This window comes from Psittacula echo (assembly GCF_963264785.1).
Source record: "Psittacula echo genome assembly, chromosome: 2".
NCBI classification, from domain to species: Eukaryota; Metazoa; Chordata; class Aves; order Psittaciformes; family Psittacidae; genus Psittacula; species Psittacula echo.
The window spans coordinates 159,870,161-159,887,997 of record NC_137737.1 but is presented as its reverse complement, the minus strand read 5'-3'; the positions used below and the strand labels follow the sequence as shown (position 1 = coordinate 159,887,997).

General features: G+C 50.5%; 1 protein-coding gene across 1 annotated transcript; it reads left to right on the top strand.

Annotated features, from left to right (window-relative positions):
• Positions 1-376: 376 nt before the first annotated feature.
• Positions 377-13,929, top strand: TOP1MT (DNA topoisomerase I mitochondrial; the record flags this gene model as incomplete). Its single annotated transcript, XM_080639666.1, has 14 exons — positions 377-474; positions 1,674-1,789; positions 3,636-3,757; positions 5,059-5,181; positions 5,687-5,874; positions 6,684-6,828; positions 7,627-7,770; positions 7,972-8,157; positions 9,226-9,294; positions 10,441-10,555; positions 11,048-11,175; positions 11,860-11,954; positions 13,013-13,162; positions 13,827-13,929. The coding sequence occupies 14 exons, from the start codon at positions 377-379 to the stop codon at positions 13,927-13,929; spliced, it is 1,782 nt and encodes a 593-aa protein (XP_080495792.1).
• Positions 13,930-17,837: the final 3,908 nt, after the last annotated feature.

The window sequence follows — 17,837 nt, the reverse complement described above, 5'->3', positions numbered from 1 at the left end:
TGTCCATGGATGCCTGGACCTATGGGATGGCGCTCGGGGGGCATAGAATGGCATGAAAAATGGGATTATGCACCTTATTTTCCTATATAATGCCTTGTTCGGAGGGGCTGGCGCAAAGGCAAGAGGCTGGTACATGGCATCAGCCCCAATTTGAGGACATTTTACCCCAAAACACATGCAGGACTACACTTCCCATAATGCACTGCCCTGCCACATAGGAAGTGCCACAACCTGCGCTGCTCGGACGCGTTGGTACCTTCTCGTAGTGATGCCTCCGGTGGTCCTATCACCACTATGCCCTGGTGGGTAGCAGGATGCTTGGGATGACCTGAGCATCCACCCACCCGCATCGGATGCTCTGTGGGTCATTGGTGCCATGTACCGGCATCTCACCTCCTTGCTGCTTGGCCGCAGGGTCCATCACCCCCAGTTCACCCCAATTTGCCTGCGGTTGGGCTCAGGGGGCTGCGGTAGGTGAGTGAGGGTGATGCTCTGATGGGGTGGGGGTTTGAATAGGTTTGGGAGGAGAAACGAAGCCATTCTGTGTCCTGCAATCAGTGCTGCTGTGTCCTGCACATCCCCTTTGTGGCTGCCTGTCTCCACGGTGCTTTTAGCCAAGTCTTCTGTAGCTTGTTGGGTTTCCTTTATCTTTTCCTCTGCTTTCCGAGCACATTTCATTGTTTGATGCAATCGGTTTATTCCACCGCGTTTCCTGTTGGGGAGGAGAACGGTCAGAAACGCTTCCGGGGCGCTGCTGAGCAAGGAACACATTTTCAGCATCAAATAAGTTGGGAAGGACCTTTAATATCATCAAGTCCAGCCACCAACAGGGTGTGTTTCCTTCCCTGCGGTGAAATCCTTGTGTTTTCCCAGAAATCGTTGTGTTTTCCCAGGGATGTTGGGGTTAAGGGGCTGGTGCGGAGCTGCAGGGTGCGGATCCCATGCACTGCTCTCAGCAGTGTTTTGACAGTGGGCTTATTCCTGTGGTTATCTCTTTTAATGCTATTCTGATCTTCAGGGTGCCTGTTATATACTATGTATAGTACATATATGTATGTTACATGTATATAATGTATATTATTTTAAATGCCTTTTAAAGCTTAATCTCGCTGCTAATGTTTGCAGTGGCATCAAAATCCTGTTTGTTCTGGATGGGGGAGATGCATGAGCATCTTACTTGCATTAAGATCATGGGTATAATGTTAAATTTGCGTGTTGCCCATCTGTGGCCTATGCACATGAACCTCTGAACCTTGTTTTTATCTGGGTTTGGGTGCTCTTTAATAAGAAAAGGAGGCAGTGAGGGTTGGGGAGGGAAGAGGAGGTACCTTTTAGTGCTTGCAGCCCCTTCTATGCAGACTGAGCAGCCTTTGTGGCTCAGCGATGGGGTCTCTGCCTATGCCCAGGTGCTTGGTTGACTGATCCATCCCTTCACCCCCCCATACATCCCTTTATGTCACCACACCACGTGTGGCTCCTCCTTTAAGACCCCTTCCCCTAGGTTCTATTGCAGTCTTCCTTGTTTGAAAGAATGGGGAAACTGAGGAGCAGAGACAACAGCACTTTACCCAGGTTTTATGGCAACCATCACTGCTCAGAGCATCTTCTCTTGGGAGCAGATCCCAGACCCTGTGGCTGGGATGCTCTCATGGGTCTCTGTGCACTTGTCCCAGGTGGGAAGAGGAGAAGAAAGAAGATGGGATAAAATGGATCCAGCTGGAGCACCGAGGACCCTACTTTGCCCCCCTCTATGAGCCGCTGCCTGAGGATGTGCAGTTCTATTATAATGGTACGTCCACCTTCTGATGGGACCTGGGCATGTGGAGTTGTTCCCTGCCTGGCCAAAGAGCTACTGCCATTCCATTGCAGACCACACACTATTATCCAATGGGATATTTAGGCTCTTTAAAGCCAGAACCCTGTGTTAAAGCTGAAGGGGTTTGTACACAGTAGGGGTTACTGGGGAGCCAATGAACCCTGATGGCTGCAGGGTGCTTCATCCATCCCATCTCATACAGAGCACCCCAAGCAGGGTGAGGGCTTCTATGCAGCTGTTTGCAGCTGGTTCTAGGGTGCTGTAATGCAACCATGTGTGGATCTGGGATGAGCACCTCTGTTCCCATCCTCTCCTTGCTGCAGGACATGCAATGGGGTGTCTAGACCCCAAGTTGCCCAAGGAGAAGCAATGCATCTTGATGCTGTTGTTTGAAATCCTTATGTACCTGCTGTGAAGGTGTTTATTTCCTCCAGACCACATTTATTTCCTCATTAAGATGCCTTTTGGGTTTGAGCTTTAAGTCAGCTCATGATGGTTTCCCCACAAGCCAGGAAAACGGGATTTAGCTTTTGAGATGCAGTTTGTCTGTTCCATGGCCTCCGTGACTGATAGTGCATCACTTGCTCACCAAGATGCTGCAGGGTTTGGCTGGGCTGCTCCAAGCTCCTGGTCATGGTTCCTGATGTCCCTATGCATCACATTGCAGCACCTTAGTGCATCACTGAGGGGCTGAGATCAACAGGACAGATCCAGGTCTCTGTGTCCCCCTTGGTTTCCTGCCATACCTGGTGGGCTGTCTTCTCCTCTCCTTTCTCAGCTTCATCCCTCAACTGTTTTCTAACAAATTGAGGGGAAAAACACATAAAGGACTAAAGGACTTTAGAACTTGACCGAGGGATGCCAGAGATGGGAGGGAACCCCAGTCCCATGGGATCTTGGTCCTCCTAAGCCCCCTCAATGGGCTTCCTGTGCCTTGTGGACTTTGCAGAGTAGAAAAAGTAGGAAAAAGGCCAATTTGGGAGAATTAAGTGTCTGGTAACGCTGTCACCAGAGGGCACTGCTGGGACATCGATGTGGTTGTCAGAGACTTAGCTCTATGAAGAGGAGCCCTGGCAGCTCTGTGTTGTCCTGCATAGGGTTTGGACCTTACCTGTGCTTCTGAGCTGTTGGAGACCCATCTGTGTGTTGTGTGCATCCAGGCTGATGGCTTTGTCCTGGGATATTGGGTGGTGATGGGCCATTTGCTGAAAGGTATCACCATTCCTGGATGGAAAAGGCTGGTTGCGGACAGGCAACAACACAAAGCAGGAAGGCACCATGGCTGGACTGGTGTATATAGGTTGTTGTGAGGCTGTGACCCAGTGTGCACTGCAATTCAGGTGGAGGTCAGCAACCCCAAACCTCGCAGTGTCTGGTACAGGAGAGAATGGAACCGCTCCTTGGAGCTCTGCAGGGGAACACATGGGCTGCTCCATCCCTGGCAGTGTTCAAGGCCAGGTTGGACACAGGGGCTTGGAGCAAGCTGCTCTAGTAGAAGGTGTCCCTGCCTGTGGCAGGGGTTGGAACTGGATGAGTTTAAGGTCCTTTCCAACCCAAACCATTCCACAATTCTATTCTGTGATTCCCACTCCTCTGGAGAAGATAAAGTGTGTGTTTGCAGATGGGCTGCAGCAGCATCCTGCTGAGCACGTGCTCTGGCTATTGATCCACAGGCAAGGCTGAAGTCCTGCCAGGGTCTGTTCTCACTCCTCATCCCTGTTTGGGCACTGTTTAGCATGAGGGTTCATCACCCAGTTGCTTGGAGCTGTGGGGTTGAGCTGTCCCCATCACTGATGCTAAAGGTCCTCTCCCTTCCCAGGCAAACCCCTGAAGCTGAGCCTGGCCACGGAGGAAATTGCCACGTTCTATGCCAAAATGCTTGATCATGAATATACAACCAAAGAGATCTTCCAGACCAACTTCTTCAATGACTGGAGGAAGGTACCTTCCCTCCTTAATGTCTGTTCTCTGCATTAAACACTCAGCATTAATCTTGTTGTCCCCAGGTAGATCCTAGGATACAGTGTGGGATGGAGGGGATGAGTTTTGTGGCTATAATAATGGTAAGATTTTAAATGATGTGATTTATTTCCTTATGGGTTTGGACCGGGGCTTGCTGCTTGCAGCATCCTTGAGGGCTTCACATTGTGTTCCCTCTGAGATTTAGTGATGCTGCGTAAGAAAGTGGGTGCTGGGACTTGCAGACAGCATCACAAATGGTTTGGAGCATGTGTTCCTCTAAAGGATTAACCTCATGGTCCCACAGCTCAGTCCCCAGATAAAAGAAACTGGCCCTAGTAGGGTCTTGATGTCCCCAGATACCTTTGGTGCTGCTTGCTGTCATGCTTAGGGACCACTTGTGTCCACAGCAGAGGTTAGAGATTGCTCCACTCCAGACCTGGCTGTGTTTTGCTGCCCTGGGTGCAAGCTCAAGTGTCCACGTGCAGCCTGCCCTCCTGCCATGGCAGATCTGTGTGCCCTTGGGTGGATGTGGTGGGATAGATGGGATAGCTGCTTCCTGCTGGACTTCCTGAGGAACTGGCATGTTCTAACAGCACAGAGATAACCCATGTCCTGGGCTACATCAAGATCAGGTCTAAGGAGGTGATCCTGTCCCTCTGCTCTCATGAGACCCCCCTCGCAGCACTGTGTGCAGTTCTGGTGTCCTCAGCGTAAGAAGGACATGGAACTGTTGGAGCAAGTCCAGAGGAGGCCACGAGGATGAGCAGGGGCTGGAGCACCTCCTGTATGGAGCCAGGCTGAGAACACTGGGGCTGTTCAGCCTGGAGAAGAGAAGCTGTGTGGAGACCTCAGAGCAGCTTCCAGTGTCTGAAGGGGGCTACAAGGATGCTGAGGATGGACTCTTCATCAGGGACTGTAGTGATAGGACAAGGGGTAACGGGTTCAAACTGAAACAGGGGAAGTTCAGGTTGGAGATAAGGCAGAAGTTCTTTACCGTGAGGGTGCTGAGGCGCTGGCACAGGGTGCCCAGAGGTTGTGAATGCTCCATCCCTGGCAGTATTCAAGGCCAGGTTGGACAGAGCCTTGGGTGCCATGGTTTAGTGTGAGGTGTCCCTGCCCATGGCAGGGGGTTAGAACTGGATGATCTTAAGGTGCTTTCCACCCAAACCCTTCCATGTAGTTCTCCTTCCTTGTCTGTGAAGGAGACTCATAGGCAGCAGCTCTGGGGGGAGTCAGTTTTGCCTCCTGGCTTTACCCATCCCCTCTCATCTCTTGCTCAGGAGATGACCTCAGCAGAGCGGAAGATAATCAAGGACCTGGACAAGTGTGACTTCAGTGAGATCCACAAGTACTTTGTGGACAAAAATGAGGCACGGAAAGCGCTCCCCAAAGAGGAGAAGCAGGTGAGGACTGTTTTCTATGGCATCCGGGACTGGCTGATACAGGTTGGGACCAGTTTGGGGTATTTTGGTTCCTGCTTCTCTCCTTTCTTTGTGTTATGCCCTGTCCTGTTTGCCCTTTGGACTCCCTCTGTCCCCATGACCATCACCCTTCTCTTCATTAAACTGCATCTGTAGATCCTGTATGTTCCGTAGTTTTACAGGGTACCAGTAGTCCTTGTACCATGGTTTGGGGTCCTGCTTGGTCTACAGATGGTGGCCCTTGCTAAAGGGATGGTGGCACAAAGGCTTGTTCCATCAGCATATTGCACTGGGAAAGCATCATTGTGAGGGTTTGCAAAGTAGGTGGAGATGAGCCATGCTTGGGGATTGGATTTGGACCCGTGTTTCCTGTAACCCTTTGAGCTCTCTACCCTTTGAGTATCTCTAGGGATGCTGATAGGTAGTCACAAGTTACGGAGTTTTGGCATCATCCCATGGGATGATTGTGGCGTGATGCTCATTCCAGAAACTGAAGGAGGAGGCGGATAAGATCCAGGAGGAATATGGGTACTGCATCCTCGATGGGCACCGGGAGAAGATAGGCAACTTCAAAACCGAGCCGCCTGGGCTCTTCCGTGGCCGTGGTGACCACCCCAAGATGGGCATGCTGAAGAAGAGGATCATGCCAGAAGATATTATCATCAACTGCAGCAAGTGAGTTGCTATGGGAAGAGCTGTGGGGCTGCTTTTGGGACTGGGGTGAGCACCAGACCTCTACCTATGGCCTCTGTGGGGTTTTGCTGTCTCCTACAATCGCTCCTCTGCACACCCTGAGGTTTGAGCTTGTTGCTCTGCGTTGCTCTTTTATCACCTCCACAGGCCTGCTTTGCAATGAGGTCTGACTTTTGGTTTCTTTATCAGTGTACAGTGGGCAGGAAGCTGTTCAGCATCTCCTATCTCACTGGTGCCCACACTGTTCACCCAACATTAACTGCAAGCACTGCGGTGCTCCTGTGGTCTCTCTGAAGAAGGGACAACTGTGTATTCCTTTTGTGCTCCTCTTCTAAATGAAGCGCATTAGGAATGGCTTTCCTCCTAAATGGCATTCCTCCTAAACAAGGGTCCCTTTCGCTGGCTGGAAGCATCATGATGCTCACTGGAGGGAGGGAAAGCAGTGATTGAATTAAGAGGGTTTGCCCTCTAAGTTACATGAGTTGAATTGGTCTTAAACCACCCATATGAAGGCATTGTGACCTTGATTTAAAACACCTCCCCACCAGCCCAGCAAGTCCTCTTGTTTTCCTCAGCATCCAAATGATAAAGACCTGATCATAGAATGGTTTGGGTTGGAAAGGATTTCAAGATCATTCAGTTCATGTTGTGGAGCAGTTCTGGTTGGGCTGTGTGTTTACTGTAAGCAATAGTACAACGTGTTGATCATCCTTGGCTGACTGTGAAGAAAGAGCTGAGCTGATGACCTGTTTCTTCATGGTCTGAGGGCTGTAACCCTGCTCTGCCCACAGGGACTCCAAGATCCCTGAGCCACCACAAGGACACAAGTGGAAGGAGGTGCGCTGCGACAACACCGTGACCTGGCTGGCCTCGTGGACAGAGAACATCCAGCACACACTGAAGTACATCATGCTGAACCCCAGCTCCAAGCTGAAGGTTGGAGGGATGCTGCTGGTCAGGCAGAGCTGGTGCCTTGTGGACAACTGGCTTTTAGTCAGGGGAAAGCGGAGATGTGGCTGTCACGTCGCCAAAAACATACTTTTCCACCCCAAAAAGGGCTAAGCTAAACTGGTGTGCCATTGGGTGATGGGGGAAAAGGGCAGAGATGACTATTAAGCGTCAATCCTATTCAGTGGGATGGACTGCTAGTGGCAGAGCCATCCCTGTGCCATGCTGCTCATGTGTCCAGGGAAGGCTGTTGAAGGCCAGACAAGGGCTGAGAGGACCAGAGTCTATGGGGTTGAATTCATTTATGTTGTTAAATGGATAGTAGGGGAAGTGGGATCAATCTGTAGTGCCGTGGAAGGGAGTGAATGCTTTTAGGGGAGGGAAAGGTGATTTAAAGCTATTTCCAATCCTCAAAGCAAGCAAGAACATTGCATGGAAGTTGGGCACAACTGAAGTGCTTTGTGTCAGTCCATGGTGGTATCCAAGTAGCAGTGGTCATGGCCATGCAGTGCTTGACCACTTGGCTCTGTGCTGGCTGATGGAGGACACCTCCAGACTACAAGCAGCTCAAACTTGTCCAGGATCCCAAACCCAACCAGTCAGAAGAGGGCACAGACACCCAATGGGATCTGTTTCTGCTCTTATTTTGCCACTTCATGGATCTTAAGTACACAATGGGGTTTGGGCATTATTAAGGTGCTGGAGGTGCTCCCAGAACAGGGTTTGACTGGTTGCGGTGGAAGGAAGATGGGGCACTGGTGAAGAAGTCTCTGCCTGTGTTTCCAGGGGCAGAAGGACTGGGAGAAATACGAGGTAGCTCGGCGCTTAAAGGATGTTGTCCACAAGATCCGTGCTCAATACCGGATCGATTGGAACTCCAAGGAGATGAAGGACCGGCAAAGAGCAGTGGCCCTCTACTTCATTGATAAGGTATCCGTGGTCTCACCTGGCTTCCAGGTCCCCATTGCTACAGTCCCTGATGAAGAGTCCCTCTCCAGCATCCTTGTAGCCCCCTTCAGACCCTGGAAGCTGCTCTGAGGTCTCCACGCAGCTTCTCTTCTCCAGCCCCAGATAACCTCAGAAAGGGGAATTGGGGTGGGCTGGGATGGATAACCTGTGGTCTCCTTCCAGTTGGCCCTGCGAGCTGGCAATGAGAAGGAGGAAGGTGAGACCGCAGACACAGTTGGCTGCTGCTCCCTGCGTGTGGAGCACATCAGGCTGCACCCTGAGCTGGATGGGCAGAAGCACGTGGTGGAGTTCGACTTCCTTGGGAAAGACTCCATCCGTTACTACAACAAAGTGTCTGTGGAGAAGCCGGTGAGTGGGGCAGAAGTGGAGGCAGTGACCAACAACACAGCTTAGTGCAGTGTTAGATGGGTGGCTCGGTTCATTCAGTGGTCATCAGTCCCAAATCTGCATTGAAACCTGTTGCAAAGATGCCTCCTGGCCTTTAACACCGTGGTGGCAGCATGTGCATGAGATGCAATGGGGCTGGATGATAGAATCATAGAATCATAGAATGGTTTGGATTGGAAAGGACCTTGAGATCATCCAGTTCCAACCCCCCTGCCATGGGCACGGACACCCCACATTAAACCATGCCACCCAAGACCTCATCCAACCTGGCCTTGAACACCGCCAAGGATGGAGCATTCACAACCTCCCTGGGCAACCCATTCCAGTGCCTCACCACCCTCTCAGTAAAGAATTTCTTCCTTAGATCCAATCTAAACTTCCCCTGTTTCAGTCTGAACCCATCACCCCTTGTCCTGTCACTACAGTCCCTAATGAAGAGTCCATCCCCAGCATCCTTGTAGGCCCCCTTCAGACACTGGAAGCTGCTCTGAGGTCTCCACGCAGCTTCTGTTCTCCAGGCTGAACAGCCCCAACTTTCTCAGCCTATCCTCATATGGGATGATGCCATACAATTACTAACTCTGTCCTGAAGATGAGGATCCACACTCGTTAACCCTGTCCTGGACAAATTTTGGGGTAGGGCTTTCACAGTGCCAAAGGTTTCTAGCCCATAAACCATCAGAGAAGTCCTGTCTCCTGCTGGAGCATCCTCAGTTGACTGGTGGGCATTAGGACTTGAGCTGTCTTCATTGGTATCTTACTCTTTTGCTTTGTCCTTGGGGTAGATGCCTTTAATGGTGTTTGTGGGGAAACTGGAGTGCCAAGGATAGCAGAGATGGGGAAAAACAGCCTGTGAAACCAGTGACTTTGGGGTCCCTTGAAGCTGGGAAGGTTGGAGGTGTGGTAGGGTGTGTATTATGAGTCTGAATCAGGGACTATCTGGATGAGGACACTGATGGAGGTGAGGGAGGTGTCTGGGAACAGTTTGCTCTTGTCCCTGACCAGAGCCTTCCTTTCCTCTTCTTTTAGGTGTTCAAGAACCTGAAGCTGTTTATGAAGAACAAGAGCCCTGCAGATGAACTCTTCGACAGGCTCAAAGTGAGTTGATGTCTCTAAGCTTTTAAAGCAGCACTGATGGCCCAGAGGGAATAGGAACAAACCCATGACACCCTTGTCCAGCCTGCAGGCTTCCAGGCTGTGGTGTTGCATCATTGTCACCCTGTACCCTGGTTTTCACTATCCCCCCTCCAGAGGCATCACTGTAACAGTTGGAACAGGCTGTTGGGATGCTGCGATATCTTTCTCCATCCTCTTTCTGCACTGGTAGCATCTCTGGTTCTCTGACTGCCAGCTCGGCTGCTTCCCGCACCCACGAGTTACCTGTGTCCCTGCTGAGGAGGTGGCTTTCTGCTCCTTCCCTCCTCTAACTCATCTGCTCAGGCTCTATTTTTAGCCTGGGAACACTTGCCCACACACACGTTGCTCGGGGCATTGCTGGAGGTGTCAAACCTCAGCTCTTCGATGCTTTTGCACCTCGCTGGGGCTCAGCAGAAGTGTGAGAGGCTGCAGGAGCACAGGGATGCTGGGGAGAGGTGCTTCAGCCTTCCTGCCCAAGCTGCTCCTCTCCAAAACCCTCTTCCCTCCTCTTCCTCAGTATGGGAAATAGGAAGCTGCCACCCATCACTCTGCCTGCATCACCTACAAAGCCACTTGCCCATCTTGCCAGCAAAGAGCCTGCTCTTGTCTGGTTATGTAGCATTTATCTGGGACAGGCTTTGTTGGTACAGATAAGGTATAACCCAAACCACAGATAACTTCGTGGCATCTCATGTTTCCAGTCCTGATGCATCCCCATGTGCTCCATAGAACAGAGATCAGATACGATATGTGTCAGATGTGAGATGTGTTCTTTTGGACATGGATGAGCAGAAATTGTTGACTCTCTACTCTGGTGAGACCCCACTTGCAGCACTGGGTGCAGTTCTGGTGTCCTTGGCATAAGAAGGACATGGAGCTGTTGGAGCAAGTCCAGAGGAGGGCACAAGGATGAGCAGGGGCTGGAGCAGCTCCTGTATGGAGCCAGGCTGAGAACATTGGGGCTGTTCAGCCTGGAGAAGAGAAGCTGCGTGGAGACCTCAGAGCAGCTTCCAGTGTCTGATGGGGTCTGAAGGTTTTATTGTCACAACTTCTGCTTGTTCTCTCCCTTCCTTTCCCCCACCTTCTGTCTTGTTTTCCTCCCTCCAGACATCCATCCTGAACAAACACCTCCAGAATCTGATGGATGGTTTGACTGCCAAAGTGTTCAGGACCTACAATGCCTCCATCACCCTGCAGGAGCAGCTCAAGGCCCTTACTAACCGTGAGTTACTAACATTGTGTGTGTGGTATCACCAGCTGCTTTGTGTGACCAATGGGCTCAGCCATGTCTGTCCATCCCTTTGGGACCTTAGGTTCTCTCCTTGGTAGGTGATGCACCACGTTGTAGGGTGCATTGTAAGTTATGTACCACGTAACTTAAGGGAGCATACAGAAGGTTGGGAACTGTGCTAAGTAAGAAATAGCTACTTTTTCTGACTGATATTCATGATGGGAGTCAGGAAGGATCGTGATAGCCATGATTCTTCCCCTTTCCTTGCATTGCTGGTTGGTGGCATTATCTTTGCCTGCCTTGAATACTGTGCTTCATCACTCATGCATCACTCACTAATGCTCAAGTGTCCTTCATCGCTTTCCACAGCCAGTATTGTTCTCCCCTGGGAAAGGCAAACAACTTGCTGTTGGTTTGTTCCCTGCCTTCCCCAACTTCCCAACTATATCCCAGAGACCCAGCGATGCTTCCATTTCTTTCCAGCTGAAGACAGCGTTGCAGAAAAGCTCCTTGCCTACAACCGAGCCAACAGAGCTGTGGCCATCCTGTGCAACCATCAGAGGTCTACACCAAAAACCCATGAGAAGTCAATGCAAATCCTCCAGACCAAGGTAAGACTGACCAAACAACAGCCCCAGACATGATCTTACCTCTGATGCCTTCTTTTGGGGGGGGTTAGAGGAGGTAGGGGAGTGAGAATAACCTGATGCCTAAAGAGCTCACATTGATCAAGCATGACAGAGGATGAACCAGGAATAGAGGCCTTTTTAATGAGTGCAGAGACAGCAGCAGCCCAGGGTAGAGAGGGGTGGGGTAAGCTCAAGTGCTGGATGAAGCAACTTGGCACAGGGTTTGGGTGGTTTTTCATAGGATCGTGGAATGGTTTGTGTTGGAAGGGACCTTGAAGCTCATCCAGTTCCAACCCCTGTCATGGGCAGGGACCCCTTCCACTGGAGCAGGGTGCTCCAAGCCCCTGTGTCCAACCTGGCCTTGAGCACTGCCAGGGATGGGGCAGCCACAGCTTCTCTGGGCACCCTGGGCCAGCGCCTCAGCACCCTCACAGTAAAGAACTTCTTCCTTATCTCCAACCTGAACTTCCCCTGTTTCAGTTTAAACCCATCACCCCTTGTCCTGTCCCTATTTTGCAAGATGCTAGGAAATGCTTGAGCTCCAGCAAGTGCTGCAGGGATGAGTTGTTGGGGATAGAGTAGGGCTCATAAGTGAGGAGTTCTGTTTCAAATGAAAGGAGAAGAGGGGGAGAAGACCATGGGCTGACTTTGTGCTTACCTGCACAGATCGATGCCAAGAAACAGCAAGTTGAGGAAGCCCAAGAGGAGCTGAAGAAAGCTGAAGATGAGTTCAATGACACAAAAGATGCCAAAGCAGAAGCGTGAGTGACTCTTCCTTACAACCCTTATGTGCAGAGGGATCTCAGTTCAGATGGGGATGGTATGGTCGTACACCTGATATGCAGCTCATAACAGAAGTACCCATATTGGGTACCACTTGTCCCATGGCAGCCTGGTAGATCAGTCAAGGTCTTGTGAATGGCTCCTTGCAACAGTAGGATTGTAAAGAGCTTCTCCAAGGGGAATTCCTTTGTGATAGGGCAACCTCACTGAATACTGTGACTTCAACCCAAGCTAGTGGCTTGGGGTTATCCTACAAATGCCATGGTGCATGAGATTGGAGCTAGGGTTACACAGACTGGCCTTGATGCGTGTTTTCTTGGGGGATGCTTGAGTTGTGGATTGTAGCCTGATCTCTGCAGTAGTCATAGAATCACAGAACATGGAATGGTTTGGTTTGGAAGGGACCTTAAGATCATCCAGTTCCAACCCCACTGCCATGGGCAGGGACACCTCACACTAAACCACGGCACCCAAGGCTCTGTCCAGCCTGGCCTTGAAGACTGTCAGGGATGGAGCATTCACCACTTCTTTGGATCATTGCATGGGGTCTGTCCAGATTTGCTCCCGACCTTTCGAAGCCCAATTGTGACTTAATTCCTAAAGACAGGAGGAAGCTGGAGTCGAGAAACAAGGCTTGTATGTTAACTTCTACTGTTGGGGTTTCTTGTTTCCCTGTGTTAGTGAGATGCAGAGCAGGTTATCAGTTGCTCATGGAGCCTGGTTTTGAGGGAGATGGCCTTTGCATGCTGGACTTTGTGCTTGCCCAGCCTTGATTGTGATAACCTTTAATAAAGTGTCTTATCAGGTCAAAGTACTTGAGAAATAGGTTAGTGTTGAATGGCATCTTTAACTGCCGTTCTGGAGTATTTGTAGGTTTGAGCTTTATAGGACATAATGTCAGTGTAGAGACTAAACTGAAGCTCATTGGCTTCCCATCATGTGTTCACACAGCACCAGACCAGGAGAACTCTGTATTTCACCTCTGTTTCTTCTCCCCTTTACCACGCTGTCTGTGGTGTTCTTCCTTTGCCCTCAGCAATGTGGAGAAGAAGAAGAAGAAGTTGAAGCAGCTGGAAGAGCAGCTCGCCAAGTTGAATGTCCAGGCCACAGATAAAGAGGAGAACAAGCAGATAGCTCTGGGCACGTCCAAGCTGAATTACCTGGACCCCAGGATTAGCATAGCTTGGTAAGTGTTGGAAATCCCATGGGGTAAATGTTCCTTCAGGGATGTGCAGGTAGAATCATGGAATGATTTGGGTTGGAAAGGACCTTAAGATCATCCAGTTCCAGTCCCCCTGCCATGGACAGGGACACCTCACACTAGACCATGTCACCCAAGGCTGTGTCCAACCTGCCTTGAACACTGCCAGGGATAGGGCATTCCAAAGCTAAGGCTTCCCTTGCTGCAAATAACTGGTTGCAGGATGTTCGTTCTGGGTTTAGGGCAAGAAAAGGTCCCTTTGCATGTCTTACAAAGCTAATTCCATGAGGAGCTTGGGGCTAAAGGAGTTTGGGTGAAAGATGCTGCACCCTGAGCTGAGGACCACCGTGGTGGAAGCATGGTGGGATGGGGGTAGCACATTCCAACTGATGAGTTTGGGTTCAAATTGAAACAGGGAAAGTTCAGGTTGGATCTAAGGAAGAAGTTCTTTACTGTAAGGGTGGTGAGGCGCTGGCACAGGGTGCCCAGAGAAGTGGTGAATGCTCCATCCCTTGCAGTGATCAAAGCCAGGTTGGACAGGGCGACATGGTCTAGTGTGAGGTGTCCCTGCCCATGGCAGAGGTTGGAACTGGATGACCTTAAGGTCCTTTCCAACCCAAAGCAGTCTATGATTCCATGTTTTGTATAGGTGTAAGAAGTTTGGTGTGCCCATTGAGAAGATCTACAACAAGACACAGAGGGAGAAGTTTGCCTGGGCGATCGACATGACCACTGAGGACTTTGAATTCTGAGATGATGCCCTTCCTGTTACCTCATGCTCCTTTGGTGCTATTGGAAAGCTGGTTCTGTATGTTCTGCACAGTCATTGCAGGCAATGGGGCTGGGGTTTGCCTAATGAAGGATTTTGATATGGGTATTTTGTGCCTTTCTTTGGACACAAAAGCAAACACCAGGTTTCTGGTTGAACCAGGTATTGCTGCATTGTGCTTCTGATGTGAACTTTTAATCCCTCTTCAGAGTTGCCAAGTGCTTTGGATCTTTTCTTTCCCTCCTCCAGAGTATGGGAAGAAGATTGAATGAGAGCCTTAATTGTGCTGATAAACAAGATTAGATCTAATCCTATCTCTTTGATGTAGTGGAGCTGTGCTGCCCTTTTCAGACTCTCTGAATCAGTTCAATGGGGAAACACAAGGCAACGACAGCATCCAAGTATAAGACCTGGGCTTGGGTCAGGGATGCAATGGGAGGAAGGGAAGAAGGGTTTTACATGTGAGGGTGGTTTGTGCCTTTTCTCCTCAAGGAGAAAATGGTGCCCTTGCACAAACAGAATTAAAAGGGAAAAACGCTGTGGGAGGGAGTGAATGTCATGAGAGGAGGAGGAAGAGGGAGGGGAAAATGTTGGGTTAAGAAGGAGGTTTCACATTGGAGGGATGAAATGCACTTTGGCACAAGCAAAGTGCACTTTAACCACCTCTGTGTAGTTCAGACTTGGTCTGGGAGAGGATATTGTATTTTGGGCTATTTTTTCCCCTGCGTGCTTCAGGATGCTGTGGTTCAGCTCATTGTATCCATAGCAGAAACTAAATTGTCCTTCCACAATGAGGAAGAGATGATGCTGGTTGTGGGGCTGGACCAGGCTGTGATGGGATGTGCCTGGGGGGTGGTACCAATGTGCTGGAGATGAGAGCTTTGTCACTGGGCTGCATCCTCCCCATGGGTATGGAGCAGGCAGGGTCTGATACACAAACTACTGGTTCTTGCTGCCTAATTGGCTGCTTTTCAAGGGGAAAGCAATAAGGGATATCAGCATGTACCTGGCAGCAGTGAGCCTGCACGCCAGTGAATCTCAGGTTAAGCAAGCTGTTGCTTTGGCAGCATGGCCGCCTTTGGCGTCTCAGGGCTTGATGCTCAGGTCACTCTAATCCAAAGCTCTTGGTGCTTCTCATGTGCTCATTTACAGCCTCTTGTTCTTGTGTTTCAACTCCTGCTGTTTTGGTTGGAAATCAGGTCCTGGAAATGCATTTCATTAAAACTGGAAGTGTTGCTTTCCCTGGGTATCAGTGAGTGGAGGCTTTGTGCAGCTCAGCCAGGATGTGGTTCTGCTCTGAGCTGATGGGCAGAGATCTGAGCCAGCCTCCCTACTGGGGTCTGTGTGTGCTCATTTGTCTACAAGGGATGATGCTTGATAGGAAATCGTTAGTCCTCGAGCAAAGAGCTTGCTTGCAGATCTCAAACCCCACTTGTGCTTTGTCCCTAAGGGCCCATGCACAGAACTGAGCCACCAACACTGAACTGCTGCATGATAGCAGAGTGACAAACATCAGGGGTAATGCAGGGGTGAAGCCAGTGCTGTTCTCACATCTGCACTGGGGTGTGTTCCTCTGCTTGGCTGAGAGCTGACAGCTTGTGACACTCTTAACTGGACTTAACATGATTCTATGGCTGTCTCTCCAAGCCTCAGGAGCTCATGCAGGCAACAGACTCCTGAATCAGGGATCTAAATCAATTTGAATGGTGGCAAGGTTTGTTTCTGGCAAAGGCAGACTGGTTACCAGCTGCACAAGCAACAGGCAGGAGCTGCCAAGGATGCCTTGACCCATGTTGGATGTGACAGATGTAACCAGCATGGTCCCGATGGATGGAGATGGTTTTCTGCCCAGCCTGTTTAAGTGCTTTCTGGCCTTCAAAAAGAGAAAGTGAATATTTGCCACAAACTGTGGTAGGAAGTTTGTTGCATCCCAAATAAGGGAGGAATTGTAGCCAAGACTCTATTTAAACAGTGCTCCTCTTTACTAGTAGCAGGAAAAAGGAGTCGGATGCAATTGGATGAGCACTGTAGGTGTTTCTATTGAACCATAGGAAAGGGAAATGAATAACTTGGTCCTTGGCCTCTCCTCCAGCAGGTTCCCATCAGAGCTGTGATCCTGTACTGAATTAATGGGATGGAAAAGATGGGTAATTGCCATACCACAGAGCCCTGTTCCTTCTCACCCTGTCGTTAACTGGGCAGTGGACCCACAAAAGAGGGTGCATGCAGTACTTCATGCGTTCTGGTGTCCTTGGCATAAGAAGGACACGGAGCTGTTGGAGCAAGTCCAGAGGAGGACCACGAGGATGCTCAGGGGCTGGAGCACCTCCTGTATGGAGCCAGGCTGAGAACATTGGGGCTGTTCAGCCTGGAGAAGAGAAGCTGTGTGGAGACCTCAGAGCAGCCTCCAGTGTCTGAAGGGGGCTACAAGGATGCTGGGGATGGACTCTTCATCAGGGACTGCAGTGATAGGACAAGGGGTGATGGGTTCAGACTGAAACAGGGGAAGTTCAGGTTGGAGATAAGGCAGAAGCTCTTCCCTGTGAGGGTGCTGAGGCGCTGGCCCAGGGTGCCCAGAGAAGCTGTGGCTGCCCCATCCCTGGCAGTGTTCAAGGCCAGGTTGGACACAGGGGCTTGGAGCACCCTGCTCTAGTGTGAGGTGTCCCTGCCTGTGGCACGGGGTTGGAACAGGGTGATCTTAAGGCCCTTTCCAACCTGAACTGTTTTATGACTCTATACACGGCTGTGCTTTCCTCCACATCTTCTTTTTCTGTATCAAAGCATCCTGCTTCCCTCCAAAAGGCCATGCTTGGAGAAAAATTGAGGTGGTTCAACACTAATGAGAGCTCAGCTAAGGAACCTTGTGTTTGCCTCTTGTCCTGCAGCAAACAGGGAGATCCAGGCTGGCAGATGGGCTCTGTGCAGTACTGTAGGGCTGCTTGGCCATGCTTGGATGCTCTGGATGTCAGGGCTGCAAAGATCTGCCAGTGTCAGCAGGACTGTAATTGTTGGCTGTTCATTAGGAGCTTAAGTGAAGAGTCTTTTCCCCAGAAGGGTGTCACCCTGGCTTGTATTTCCCTATGCGGCTTGATCACTTCTGTCAGAGAGCTCAGTGGCATCAAGATTGGAAGCCTAAATGCGTGGGAGGTATGAAGTAGAGCAAGGTGGAGAGTTCGTGTGTGTGCCAGGTATCAAAGAGCTCATACTGGGGTGAGTAACACGATGTGCTTGGAACAGCTAAGCTTTAAAGAGAAGCTGGTAAGTCTGGGGAGTATCCTCCTGGCCCTTTGCTGTGAGCAAATGAGATACGGGTTGGAGAAGTTGAGCTGCTCATCCTTGATGTCACAGTGGCGCAAAGCAGCAGTAGCCTGGTGCCCCAACTGATGGGGGTTTTGCACTGCTCAAGGCCCTGAAGAGCATCACCCCCCCCATCAGACACCTCTGAGGGTAGGATCCCTCTCCCAGCCCAACCGTTTGGGGTTCTTCAGTGACTGCAATGATTCAATGATTCAGTGACAGCAATGCTGATAGTATCTGAAGGGGGCTACAAGGATGCTGGAGAGGGACTCTTCATCAGGGACTGGAGTGATAGGACAAGGGGTGATGGGTTCAAAGTGAAATGGGAAGTTCAGGTTGGAGATAAGGAAGAAGTTCTTCACTGTGAGGGTGCTGAGGCGCTGGCACAGGGTGCCCAGAGAAGTTGTGAATGCTCCATCCCTGGCAGTGTTCAAGGCCAGGTTGGACAGAGCCTTGGGTGACATGGTCTAGTGTGAGGTGTCCCTGCCCATGGCAGGGGGTTGGAACTGGATGATCTTCAGGTCCTTTCCAACCCAAACCATTCTATGATTCTGATGAATCCTGTCTGCCTTGGCTGTTCCAGCGCTGTTTTCA